General features: G+C 41.4%; 1 protein-coding gene across 1 annotated transcript in view; it reads left to right on the top strand.

The window, feature by feature from the left end:
* The first annotated feature begins 6,862 nt into the window (after window positions 1-6,862).
* trabd2b (TraB domain containing 2B) overlaps window positions 6,863-14,893 on the top strand; it is a 108,510-nt gene continuing 100,479 nt past the window's right edge. Inside the window, exons 1-2 of the mRNA XM_037674690.1 lie at window positions 6,863-6,980; window positions 8,982-9,551. Of these exons, the coding sequence (XP_037530618.1) occupies window positions 6,864-6,980; window positions 8,982-9,551 (687 nt within the window). The 5' untranslated portion in view covers window position 6,863. The remainder of the gene's footprint in view (window positions 6,981-8,981; window positions 9,552-14,893) is intronic.

Here is a 14,893-nt window from a genome sequence, read left to right as displayed (position 1 = left end):
TCTGTGCAATCCACAGCAAAAAGGTAAAAAAGTGAAAATTTTGAAGTGCAATGAAATGAAACGGAATGATTATAAAATTCAATCCTCCTGCTGTTCGTCTTGTCATCAAAACAATCCGGCCTCATTACTAAAAAATAATGTTTTTAATAAATACACACAAATTGTTGCCCCTGTACCCCTAAAACTATTTTATTTTTACCTGAAATAAAGGCAATGTTTAAAAAAAAAAAAGGATTCAAAACTTTTAGACTAACATCCCTGATTGTGACCCCTACCACATTATTTCCTCCTGCTTCATATGACATACCAGAGCAGACCATCTACCTCGTGTTCCCTTCCTTTATTTGTCTTGTCTGGACTGGCTTAAGCAGATCAACTCCAAACATATTTAGCCTTCTTTAAGTTATCCTACCAAACAGAACTGTCCACCTTCTTCTCCATCCTTTGCTCGTTACCCGACGGCCGGAAAGAGAAACCACAATAACATTTCACCGGAGACTCAGTCAATATTATTCCTTGACATCTTCAAAGCAGGACAGAGGATATTGGAGCCTGGGTGAGAGACTGGTGGAGGTAGAGGAGGGTGTGTGTAGTCTCTGTGTGTTAAACACAGCTAACCCAAAAAGACATACAGTAAAGAGAATGTTGCCTACACTGCCTGTCTGACAATTTGATTCTATATGCAAGAAGCTACACATGTACATTGAGCACTCAGTATTTCTTTCTAGCATTTTATTTCCTACTTCCAGCCAATAATTTCCCTTAGTCCCCTTTAACTTATGCCACCACCAGGGGTCCCTGTGTACAAAACAAACACACTGCTGGCCAGACTTGACTGTCCTGTAAAGCTTCAGGATTTGTGATTTATTGGCCTTGTTTAAACAAAATACAAAAGGCCTACATTAAGTATTAAACATCAGAGATGCTAAGAGAGAGAGGGGTTTCTGCAAAGCATCAAATAAATATTCAGCCACAAGGGCAAGCAGATTGAAGATCCTCGGATTTGTAGAAACTTGAACAAAGTCCCATTCTCTTTCCTCATTCATTCGTTCAACCTTTAGTTATACAGGCTGGCCTCACTGAGACACGGGGACTCATTTACAAGAGGGACCTTTTCCTGACAGAACATATAAAATACAGTCAACAATAATGACAACAATAAACGTCAGAAAAAATGCAGTTAAAATAAGAGTAGTGTACAAAACAATAAACCAGGGTGCTGTAAAACAGGGTGAAATACTAAAAACAAGAAAATATTTGATTTGATTTTTCTATTGACATTATCAAATGTTTAAAATCCCTTAAAGAAATTAAGGTGGACAACTTCAGTTCCTGTTGCAAGGTGTTCCAGGTTGCAGGAGCTGAGTAGGAAAAGGCCTTTTTGCCAAGTTCAGTTTGCACTGAGGGAGCGCTGCAGGTAATGATGGTCTGAGAGCGCACGCTGTAACTGCACTGACGACGTGATGTGGGAGGAGATATAAGAAGGCAGTAGACCAAGGAGTGACTTATAGATGAAAATGAACAAGTGTGAGAGCCTACATGCAGATTATGATGGCCAACAAGGAGTACAGGGTGCAGTGATGGGTACAGTAGTTACAACCAGTTATGAATGTTAGTGCGCCATGGTAGACAGCATCCAACATCGTCAAGAAGCTGGCAGGAGCATTCATGTAAACACTGTCACCATACTAGTCAGTAACTGGTAGGAAGGTAGCTGTTACAAGGCGTTTTCTGGCATTCAGAGTTAAGCAAGATCTATTTCTGAAAAAGAAACCAAGTTTTAATTTCAGTTTCTTTGTCAAATTTTTGATATGTTGTTTAAAAGAGAGATCTGCATTAACCAAAATTCCCAAGTATTTGTAAGAATCCACAAACTCAATAGGAACACCATGCATGGATGAGATAGGAGGAAGAACTGCTGTCACTGACTTTTTGCTAGAAAACCACACCCCTTTGGTTTTATCAGCATTTAACACCAGCTTGAGAAGAAATAAGTTTTACTGAATGATGTCACTAAATTGTCCCTAGGTGTGAGTGAGAGAGTGAATGGTTGTTTGTCTTGTTTGTCTCTATATGTCCCTGTGATGGACTGGAGACCTGTCCAGGGTGTACCCCGCCCCTTCGCACAGTGATTGCTGGACATGGGCACCGGCAACCCCTGTGACCCAAAATGGAAGAAGCGGGTAAAAGATAATGAATGGATGGATGAATGATGTCAAATGCAAACTGTAGAAGCTGGAAAACCTTGGCAACTGTGTTAACTTGACAATGAACGTCATCAGCAAAGAGATGCAAGGATGCGTCAGGAATGTTTTGATCTACATTATTTATATAAACTGTAAAAAGAGTGGGACCTAAAACTGAACCTTGTGGCACACTATGGTAGTAGCTGAAAGCGAACCCCAACTCATAGTACTGTGCAGTGATGGGTACAGTGTGTGCTTTCCTCCCTGTGTGCTTTCCTCTTTATCTGGTGGTAGAGAACGCAACAGCCAGAGAAAGTGCTGGAAATCATATTAACAGAAGATTCAACTAAAGACACACGTTGTTCAACATTTAAAAAAAATGAGTGGAGAAAGCATTCTTCCTCTCCAGATGTGTGCCCTGAGCATTTGTTCAATCTACTAACAGAACATTAAAGTCTTCTTTCGTCCCTGGCTATATATGCACCATGCTGTAAGAACTGGCTACAGTCCAGGAATCTCCTGCAGCCGGACACTTATAAGCCCCCTTCTACCCGGCCAAGAATGTGGAAAGGCTCCTTCAAAGAGAAGTCTTCTGCGAGGTGTGATTAAAACAGGTGAAACCACAGGGGGTCACATAAGAGCAGACAAAGTAGCCACAATAACTCAAATCCCACACTTGTCAGTGCGAAAACTGCAAAATGAGAGAAACAGTGCATTAAAGATATTATGATAAGATCAAATCTAAACGCTTAAACGTTTAAAAGATCTAAGATTGTGTCCAAAATGAGAAAAATATAACTTTTATGCTCCTCAGATGTGGATGAATAGCAGTGAAGTTGTTCAAGTCAAAAGCCAAAGGGTGTAAGTGTCACGATTTACAATTTGAAACTTTGTTCAAAGACATACTGATCAAAGTTGTGCGGCCAAAAGAACACAATGAGCGAGAGAGAAGCTGCTAACAGGGCTGAAGCAGGAGTGAACCCTGAGCGAGGAGTGGAGAGGAGGGGAGAACATGGCTGAGGACAAAGAGCCGTTTGTCTGAGATCTGTCTGCTGCCGACCTGCAGGGAGGGGGGCCCAGTGCCACTTGCTTGAGGGGGGTCCCCCATGATAAATTTCCACTACTTGACTCTGTCACACAGTCTGCCACTTGGACAATAGCTGAGGTCACAACAGAGTAGAGGAGCGTTGGCCTGCTCAGTTAGGGGGTCACTTTCACTCAACACTGTATTTCACACACGCCTCTGCTGCTCGACATCATGACTAATAGAGCTTAAGTAAAGCATAACGTAAATTAAGTATGTCTCAGTTGTCTTTAATTGAACCGGCTGATTTAAGACTATTAATCATGCATATAGAGACCCCAATGTAAACGTTTGTCAAAGTGTAATAAATGCAAATATGCAGGGAGGACGCACATGACAACATTTAAAATACAGTTTATTTACATCTTTAAAATGACCATTGAAAAAAGGCAAAACAAACATCTCAGATGTTGGTTCTGCATCTTGGTTCTGCCTCATTTTCCATAAAAGATGAACACACGCACTCTTGTTTCCCACATTGCAATTAGTTTTACACAAAACAATTCTATTAACCAATGGGGACTGAACATCTATTCTCACATTTGGAGCGGCATGGTGGTGCAGTTGGTAGAACTGTTGCAACCTTAGCGAGAGGTCGCCGGTTCAAATCCCATCTGGGGACTTTTCCTGGTGGAGTCTGCATGTTCTCTTTGTGCATGCGTGGGTTTTCTGCAGGTTCTCCTGTGTCCTCCCACAGACCATAAACATGCATGTTAGGCTGATTGGTAACTCTAAATTGTCTCTAGGTGTGAGTGAGAGAGTGAATGGTTGTTTGTCTCATTGTTTCTATGTGTCCCTGTGATGGACTGGAGACCTGTCTCTCGCACAGTGATAACTGGACATGGGCACCAGTGACCCCCGTGACCCGAAAAAGAAGAAGCATGTAAAGATAATGGATGGATGGATGGACTCACAATTGGAGAAGAACACAAGCATTTAAACATGTTCAATATTCAAGAATTCAGTTCAAGAACAGAGAATTCAAGAAGAACACCACCAAACCCTCCCCTTGCAATGAAAGAATAAACAGCAGTATAATACTTCCAGCAACACTAATAAAGGAGATGATTCACAGAGTGAATACAACTTACTGGGTGACTGTTGAAATTCACTAAAGAAGCTGAAACTGTAGTAAATGTAGCAAAATCCTAAAGTGGTGAAAACTACCAAGACACTAGTTCAGGCGACTTCCTCAGGTGGCTGAGGAGAGCTGGTCTGGGAAGCTCAGTCCTTACCTCCTTCTACAGGTGTGCAGTGGAGAGCATCCTGTGCTCCAGCATCAACGTGTGGTATGGAGGCTGCACAGCTGTAGAAAGAAAAGCTCTGCAGAAAGTGGTGAAGGCTGCACAGAAGTCTGTAGGAACAGCCTCACCACCATCACAGACATCTACACCTCCAGATGCAGGAAGAGGACCACCTGCTCTGGTGAAGACAGACGTGCCCTCTTCTGCTCCGTTCCCCAGCTTCCCTGCTTTGCTCTCTTTCATCTTGTGAATCCCTCAAAGAGCCTCTTTTGTTTTCCTGCATACCATCCTAATTTGAAGGATTTGAACAGCTGGTCTCTCAACAAAATTAATCAACTTCTCTCAACAGGAAGTCAGGGTAAGGAGGACTCTCTTACTTAAACAAATTGGATTCATGATGACAATTACATTCTGCTGTTTGGGTTGGTGAAATCTGGATTGTCTACAAATTTGAGTGGATGTGTCGAAGCTTGGCAGCACTCAGACTGAATTATGTGGAGCTGCGTCAGAGAGCTGGAGAAGGCTGTTACCAGGACTGTGAACTTTCTGGAAGCAACCATGAATGGTTGGGAATAATCTTGGAGAAAGCTGTGAGCTCAACTTTCGGCATATAATCAATTTGGCTGTTTGGAGTCACAATCAGAGAAATGTACCAGCGAAACTTTAAAAGGCAGAAACGGCAAATTACGAGTTCTGCCTGACCCAAACTGTAGCCTTGACGGCGGACTTATCTCAATTCCTCTTGGCATGTTTTAAAAAAACAAAGATGCTTTGTCTGTCTCCTCACTCTCCCTTCTCCAAGGCCGTGGACATGTGACAAAACCTCACCCGAGCTGATGATAACAAACACCTCATATCTGGACAATGGCTCGGGGTGGCTCTGGACTATGCTACAACTTTCCCTTAAAAATTCAATGTCTTCACTGGCCTATATGTATTATGTCAATTTATGCTGCTTTGCTGTGGTAGTTTTTTTTATGTCTCAAACCGTGCCCTGTCTAGGACAAGGTGTAAGAGATCTTTTTTTTAATACCGTCTCTCCTCATGTTTTTTTCCCTTTTCTCATCTAAGCAAAAATATTATTCTGAATAAGAATACGAGGGCCGCACTAATTAGCAGCAGCTTTGTGCACTACGTCCATCTTTCGGACAACTGTATGTAGATATTCTCGTTGTATTTCGGTGCAATGATAATAAAGTTTATTCTGATTCTGAAGGACCCCACTCACCCAGCACACTAACTTTTTGCCCTGCTCCCCTCAGGCAGGAGGTTGAGGAGCATTAAGTAAGTATAAAACCACTAGACTGAGGAACAGCTTCTACCCTGAAGCTGTTAGACTCATGAATCCCTAATCAGGATTATCAATTAAAAAAAATAAATCACTGTAATGTCACTTGACTGTTGATGTGCTGCTGATTATCCATGCTACTGATCTCATGCTGCTGATTTATTTCATGCTGCTGTGTTAATTCGCACTCATCTGTACACACAGACTCATGTTCGTGCTGCTGTTGTTCCGTGTATTGTTTTGCATTATTAGTGTTAAGCGTATTTCTTAGTTCATATCTTAGATCTTATTGCTGCTTTTCTTTACAATTTATACTTTTGTTGGATGTAACTGGGACCCTGTGTACACAATTCCGTTCCACCACATGTACTACATATGATGAGAATGACAATAAAGAAAACTTTGACCTAAAAGCTTTAGTGAAATGTTTTTTGGAGGATGTGAAGAGATCTGTAAGTATTCCACACGGATATACTGTATAAAAAAAGATCAGTATTTTGAAAAGTATAAAAGTTTTAAAAACTACAAGTCATAGCACCCACTTTGTGAATGAGCTGAATGTTTTGATGTTGGCTATGAGGATAAAGTATGCAGAAAGTTAGACTGAAAAAAATGCACGACAAAAAGGGAAAGAACAAAACAATGAGCTGCCTCCTGTTCAAAGTGTCTGCGGTGTGCGCTGAACCTGTGTGTGTGCGTGCGCGCGCGGGGGTGGTGGGGTCGGTTAAAGTCCCATCCCGTCCCTCCTCCCCTTCTTCTCGCGCAGTCAGGATACGGCAAACACGCGGAGCGCAAACTCTCCGAAGAGTCTCGAGTTCAGGGGTGCGCATGCAGGAGAGCCTGGGAGAGGAGGAGGAGGACAGGACACGAGAAACTCCAGCAGAAACCAAAACAAGCTCAGAGGCTGAGTGCTGTCAGGGAAAGAGGCGGGATGGTCCTCCAGCTGAGCTGTGAGCCCGGGGGCCACCGGTAGCGCTCCTCTCCCTTCAGAAGGAGATTCGAGGAGAGAAGACAGGATAAAGGAAGAGGTCAAAGTTTCCTAAAGTCCTGTCAACTCGAACATGATGGTATCTTGGCCGGCTTTCTGCTGGGTGCTTCTGAGCGGGGTGCTGCAGGCTGTGGCACCCTGGGGTGCGGAGCGCGCGGACAGACGGAGGCAGTGCGACGCACCAAAGTCGGTGAGTCCTGTAATAACTTGCACAGCTCAGAACGGTGTGGCTCCGTTTCACATCCTTTACACTTGCTGTCAAAGCTGTTCTGCTGGTAAAACAAAAAAAGATCTGAATTAAAATGGATCAAATGTAACACTTTATTTTATGGGATGTTCCAATTGTGCCAAAGTGTGATTTTTACCGACACATGTTGGAAACCAGATCCAGACAAGATGCGCGTGTTTCTAAATTCTAGGAGTGACCAACATTACATAAAAGCACTCCTAATAGCTTCAACCTGAGTGTTGGAGCTGCTTCAGAAATCAGCAGTGTGCGCAGATGGGCCTTTGTGCGCGCGCGCACGTGCGCCAAGAGAAACTGAGTAGTTTGCCAACTTTATGGCTGTTTATGTGACAATGTAGGGAACACCCACGGTTGACTTGACTTGGAAAGGTCTCACTGACCCCACAGAAAATGGTCATGTTTCAGAGCACGCGACCTCATAAAACCCATATTGGACATTAAAGGAAAATAAACCATATACTGTACATATAATACATCCAACACACCTGTTTGGTGAAACTCGTTGCATGAGACTCATTGGATCCCATGAGAAATAGGTGGATTGCAAAGATCCAACAGTTAGATGTAGCAATCTTATCTTTAGATAAAACAGAAAGGATCTGTAATCAGGAATCTGTAAAGGCTTCGTGTGATTTGTATGCGCCAGAACAGTGGTTCTGTTTTATATTAAGCGTAATTACCTCCATAAAAAAGGTGCACCACACGCGTCAAGGCTCTCCAAAAGTCAGCGCTGCATCAGCAGAGATGACTTCTCTCCTTTTCTCTTGTCAGGACTCACAAGTTAATCATAACCGCACTTTCCATGTCGAAGCGTCCTCCTCCGTGGTTATAAAGGCCTGAAAAGCACATTTGGTCTGAACTAAAACGCTCCATGTGCAGAAATCTTTTTAGGAAATTCAGATGAATGCACAAACTACAGTACTCCTGTCTGTTTGCAGAGCCAATGTTCAAATCGCAATTTAAACATTTCAGCTTATCTGCAAAGTCCCTGCATCACTGTTATGAAATTATATAGGCTACAACATTTGTGTTTAGTTCGCCAAGGGAGAGTCGGTGCCAGGAAAAATCTGAGATGTTCACTGCAATTAATTAGACAAGAGAAGACTTTACACGCATTTGGCTGCAATCTGAAATCTTAAGGGCAACTTTGGCAGTGTGAATTATGACTAAAGGAATGCTTGATGTAACTGTAGAAGTAAACATTTTCTAAGAATAACTTTATATTACTGTAATAGGTTTAATCTCGCAGATGCCTGATTACACTGTCTTGGTGGCCAGAAGTTTGAAATTGTTTAGAGAAGCAAATTCTGTTTCATATATTCTGATAATGTCAAAAGTCATGTCCTCTGCAGACACACTGGCTGAGCACTAAACAAGAAACAGATTTAAAACACACCAGAGCCCTGCGCTCGTTTAAAAACAACCGTGATTATTAAATTTTCCCGGCAACATTGTTTTGTTTGACTTTAATTATGTTCGACAAATGCTTCCTGATGCACAAACCACAGAAAAATGCAATGCTTCATTTATTACTACTGCAAAACACCCCAAACAGAAGTGTCACAGAGAGGTCAGACTGGAGAGCAGTTTTTTTTTTACAGGTTTCAGGATTTTCATAAGCTCCAGTGCAGTAGGTTTTGCACTACTGCCTTAAAAATGCTTTTCCAGCTGAAAGGGGCTTTGGCAACATGAGGTATGCACCTCTACAATACACCGGGGTCTGTTTAAAACCCAGAAGGCTCCACTATAAACTGCAGTACAGACTGGTACTGAACAGACTTCATATTTCCCCTGCCATCACCTTAAAATTATATTTCACTTTTAACTTGTTGACTTGAACCTGTGAGAAAGTAAACCACTACAAAGGCATGAACTGTTTGATTTAATGCAAGCTGATCTCTCCAAAGTGATGATTCTGAATAATATTATCTCTGTCTCCTACAGCAAAGTGACCTTAACTCATTCCTGTGGAGAATAAACAGACCACCTCTTCACCCACCTGCTTACTTGTTTGGTACCATCCATGTGCCCTACACCCGAGTCTGGGATTTCATCCCTAATAGCTCCAAACAGGCTTTTCACAACAGCAAGAATATCTTCTTTGAGCTAGACCTGACAAACCCGCTGACCATCTCCAAACTGACCAGCTGTCAGCTGCTCCCCCACGGAGAGAACCTGCAGACCCTGCTACCTCAAGACCTATACCGTCGCCTCAAACGCCACTTGGACTATGTCAAACACATGATGCCTCACTGGATGACCGCCGACCAGAGAGGTCGGGGCCTGTACGCTGACTACCTGTTCAATGCTATTGCAGGGAACTGGGAAAGGAAGAGACCTGTGTGGGTGATGCTGATGGTCAACTCACTGACGGAATGGGACGTGCGATCCAGAGGAACGCCCGTGCTGGACTTGTTTTTGGCTCAAGAGGCAGAACGAATGGGAAAAATGACAGGAGCAGTGGAACGGGTGGAGGAGCAGTGTCACCCCTTAAATGGACTAAACTTCTCTCAGGTAATTGGATATCGAACATTTTTTTTCGGCATTGATTCACAGTGTGTACACAGCTGGAGCATCTAGAAAACTGGAAATCCAGACATAGAAGTAGGATGTGCAGAATGTGGTTCTTTACATTTTCGTTTAGCAATGAAACTGTGAAGACAAGCAAGACAGGCTTTAGGTCTACAATAAAACCTCAGTAAAGGCACAGATTTTTGGAATTACATCATTGAAAGGACCTGTTTTTTTTTGTGTGTGTGGAGTTAGCATGTTCTTCTCATGCTTGCGTGAGTTTTCTCCGGGAACTCTGGTTTCCTCCCAAAAGTCAAAAATATGCTTGTTAGGCTGCCTTCAGGTCCAGGCTCTCCTTGCAAAAGAGATCTGTGATCTCAATGGGATTTGCCTGGTTAAATAAAGGTTAATAAGAAGGAAAGTACGAGAAGATACTAAGATATGCAAGAAACAATATGTGCCTGCATGGAGACAGCTTTATGGTTATGTATGTCCTTCCACTTTAGTAAACAAACATACTCTACAGGAAAACCTGGAGAAAGGGTATTAGTGTAAGCAGAGTGAAGGAAAAATAGATTAACAAAGGTGAAAAGAGCAGAAGGTTCTCCTTTCTGTTGATACGACTGGCTCTCTTCTTGCTATGCTTGGACTGTAACTGGAGACCTAAAGATAAGTGAGACACACTAATCAGTTGATGAGTAAAGCAAAGCATGGGGAGTACATCCAGTTTTAATTTCTCACATGATGATAAAATATAGGAATTTGTCCATTTATAGAGTCAGTTTGCAGTCGTCTAACACAGTGAGACTGCAGAATATGAAAATGGGGAAGATTGTTGTAAAATGAGACTTGACAGCAAGAGGGAGATGTTCTGTGCTTTTAACACGTGTGCAGCAACGTTACTTGTACAAAGTCACACTACTCCCATTCAAAACTCAGCACAGGCACATTTATGGTGCACTGCAACAAAACCTGTTGGAGGGGGGTTGTAAAAGTTCACGTGACAGCACAGGGGGCTTTGCAGCTAATTTGAGAGACAGCGGGTTTCGAGTCTCTCCACTTTCATCAGTACCTCCATGTTGTCAAAACGGCACTGCATGCCTTGGAGCTTTACTGACTCTAGAAATAAGCTCTGCAAGGCAAACAGTTTTAAATTCTAACACCTTTGACTGGACTTACCGGTAGTGCTGACAGTTCTGTTATGTATGTAGCCTTGCTATTTTTGTTTTACCTTTAGTTTATCTGCTTTTAAAACTGAACTGTATTTAGTCGTGTTTTAGAAGAGTTTGTGTTTGAGAAAATAAAGTAGGCCTTTCTACTTTTTTTCAAAAGGCAGATATTCAAGAAGAGATACAAGGTTTACTGAAAATTAAAAGAAAAGAGACCAACAGCCTATTTGCCCAGCTCAAACCAAGTCAACATTGAACTCCTGAGCCCTAACCCCTTTTATTTCCAGATATGCATAAGAACAATGTAGAGCTGTGCTGACGCTGAAATGGAAACCATTGTTCTCAATTACAATAATGCGTGGTTTAATATGAACACCATGGTTAATTGGCTCCTTCTACGCTTGACTGTAAAAATGATGAGGTCAGGAGGATGGATAGCCTTGAGTCAAAGGGAAATTGTGTGGGTGCAGAGAAGAGAAAAGTGAAATGCCAGAGAGAGAAAGTCAAAAGACGGAAGCTGACTGGAGGATAGATTGAGTGCGATGTAGATGCAGCTGCAAAGTTGAAAATTGGGGACGGATGTGCATCATTGCACTGGTAACACTAATCTGAAACACAAGGAAAGAATTTGGAAGGAATTCAAATCTTCCAGAAAGACATGATTTTTGCTTCTATGTAAAAACTAGCGGCTTAAAACATCCTGTAATTTTGACATAACATGGAAGCTTTTAGATGATAAATCAGTAGGTTCCTCACATGCACCTGGTCTTGCTGTTACCTGTCCAAAGAAACTAGACACAATTAGTGATGAGCTTGGTTAATGTTTGGCTGTTGAAGGGATACATATGACCTTAAAAAGTGTCATGTTTGATCAAAAAGAAGTACAGAAACATAGGATGCTGTCTAGAGTACTGAAATGAGACAAAATTGATGAGAAAGTGGTAAGCTTGGGTAGAATCAAGAGGTATTTGGTACACTGAGGTCCTCATTAGACCTCTTGAACAAGAGTTCTGTCTGTCTGTCTTTCTGTCTGTCTGGGATCCCTTTGTGGTCTCTTTAGATTACAGAGAGGTGTAAATATTTCTGTGAGAATCAGTTGAGAAGCTGTGGAAGCAACAACATTGTGCATGGTTCTTCTCTAGTTCTTAGAAGCCAGATGTGACTTGACATCTGGGCAGGACAACTAGCTCCGAGTGCTTTGAGAGCAGATTCAAAAGGGATGGAAAAAGCTTGGTTAGTTCAAATGAAAAAAAAAAACCTCTTAAAAGCATTTTTTCCTACAAGGGTGGATCATTCAAATGAATTCATGATTTATTATGTAAGTGTATCCGTCATCTCTATAACGATGACTTCAAAGATGAAGTTAGCCTGCATTTATTGGATCTCAGTTTGGCTGCGTTATGTTGATAAACATGGCTAATTTTTGTCATCACACACTTAGTGTTCATGAGTTTACTGTACACCGAGTAATAAACAGCTTTTGCGCTAAGCTAATTGTAGGAAACCTAAGCAGCTCTGACCTTTGACTCTCTCATATCCCCACCAAGTAAGCGCCCCCTATTTATTTTCTCATGGTCACATTAAGGCTAGTGGCCCACGTCAAGGAGAAATTACATCACATTGGTGGCGCCTTTCTCCTGGGTAGGGGTCAGGGGTCACGGCAGGAGGTGGCGGTGGAACCACAAGCAGCGGAGCAGTAAGGAGACTGACAGTCTGCTGGGGTCAAATCTGACAAGATCAACCTCTGACCAGCTTGAGTTTTGTTCAGCTGCTTTCTGTGATGACTCCACAAACACACACAAAGAAGATCTGACTGATGCTGGACTACACTTTGTCAGAGCTGATGCTGTAAAAGAACTGACATACAGAATATGTTTTCTTCTCAGCAGGAGGACTTATCCCTTTTGAATAGGATTGGCATTGTTGACATATCAAGCAGTTTGTTTTTTGTTCTACCTGACTGGAGTGGGGCTGTCCATCAGAATCTTATTGATCGTTAAGTCATGTAGTCTGATATCCAGTAAGATGACACTGGACTACTAGAGGACAAATTTCCCTCATTTCCTTAAACAAATTGCTAAAATTGAATAGTTTTCATTTGATACTATTTATATCTTAACATGTGATTCTTGACCTGCCATTGTGTATCTGTTCCTCCTTCCTGTTCCTACCAAACCCAGCTGGTCAAAACAGATGACCGCTTGTCCTGAGCCTGGTCTGCTGGACGTTTCTTCCTCATGAAGGAGAGTTTCCTCTCCACTGTCGCCGTCGTGCTTGCTCAGGATGAGAGTCTGTGATGGAGTTAAACTCACAGCAGTCTGTTCTTCAGATAAATAATGTTATTAACATGCTTTTTACATATCTGAATTTTTTTTGTTCAGTGTCCTGAGATGGCTTCTGTTGTGACTTGGCGCTATATAAATAAACTGAATTGAAATTGAATTGGATTTAGGTTCTTCAGAATTCACGAAAACATTAAAATAAAAGTTAGCATTTTTTGATGCCTTCTGCTTGTTTTCCAACGTTTTAACCAAAAATCTTACGTAATCTACTAGTGCCTTCAGTTTGCGGTGGGTGGGGATGAACCTCGTTCAGAACCAACAAATTTTAGTCCAATATCAGTTAAAATGAGTCATAGTAATCTCTATGCTAGCTAAGGTTGATTAGTTGTGGCGCCATCTTAAATCAAGTTGATTCCAAAAGTTAATCAGTTGTAGATGTATACCTCTAATGGCTATTTTTGAGAATCTCATTAAAATCTGTACTCTCGTTTATTAGATGTTTTGCTAATTGATAAATGAACAAATGTATACACAGTCACAAGCAATCACAGTGTCTGCCCTTCATGGCAGGCAGTGAAAAGTAAAGTCAGAAGTAAAATAATACGACTGTTTTACAGAGTTTTGTGTCCTGTCTACGTCAAAACATTCCCTTTTACACAGTTTATACCAGCACAGTTTGAGTTTTCCATAAGCCATTATTACTTTATATAATTTTCAACTTGATTTGTATTTGGTTTTCTAAATTAGATGAATGCATACTCTGAAGATACACATCAGCAATTTGAGAAGGATTTAAAAACAGTAAAATCCGAACACAGCAGATCCAGGGGGAACATCCTCTTCTGTATGGATCCAGTGGTTTCTAATTATTCATGGCAGTACTTTAAAGAGCATTTATGGTAAGCAGATCACAAAATATTGTGAGGCCAGAGCCATCAGTGTCTCTAAATGTTGGTCTGGTGTTGCCTTGAATTACAGCAGTAAGAGTCAAAATAGGACTCTCGTGCATCACATCAAACTGTGCTGAATACTTTGCTTTGTGTTGCTTAGATTGTATTTTTCCAAACAGAAAATATTTTAGAGAGGACTTAAGTGACATCCAAATATGTTCATATCTACCGTATTTTCCAGCATATAAGTTGATCCAGAGTATAAGTCGCATAAGTTAAAAAAGCATCATGAAGAGAAAAATAACATTTATAAGTCACTTCGGCATATAAATTGCATTTATTAAGCATCACAACAATGAGTAACAACGACAAAAATAGACAGTCACAAAAGAGGCATACAAAATTTAAATTTCTTTTTTTTAAACAAATCAAAACAAAATAGCAGCCAAAAGGACAGTCAAAAGGAAAAGTATCAAAAAGAAAAATAGGAAAAATCTGCTAGATTATAAAGCGGTGTAGAAAACTAAAAACAGGAACATGTTTGCATTGGTTCTTGCCATGAACTCAACAGATTCTTAAAGCCACTTAGAGGGGTCAAGGTCGAGAGCTTCAGGTCTTTTTGCAAGATATTCCAGGAAACAGGAGCAGAGTAGGAGACCCTTTTGCCAAGTTCCGTCCTCACTGAGGGAACACTGCAGGTAATAATGTCCTGAGAGCACACACTGTAGCTGCACTCACACAGAGACATGTAGGAGAAGATGTATGAAGGCAGCAGACCAAGAAGTGATTTAAAGATGAAAATAAAAAAAAAAAAATTAAAAAGATCAACACTTAAAAACAATTATTTGTTTCCTTGACATTATAGCAAAGGTGTGTCTCAGTTTAACCTTTTCTTAATAAATGCACTATAATAGTCAAAACAGCTTCATTTCAACTGGTGGGCGCAGCGCCATCCATCCATCCATCCATCCATCCATCCATCCATCCATCCATCCATCCATCCT

The sequence above is a fragment of the Nematolebias whitei genome, chromosome 3, assembly GCF_014905685.2.
Source record: "Nematolebias whitei isolate Nwh7 chromosome 3, NemWhi1, whole genome shotgun sequence".
Taxonomy (NCBI): Eukaryota; Metazoa; Chordata; class Actinopteri; order Cyprinodontiformes; family Rivulidae; genus Nematolebias; species Nematolebias whitei.
This window is presented reverse-complemented; position numbering and strand designations above follow the sequence as displayed.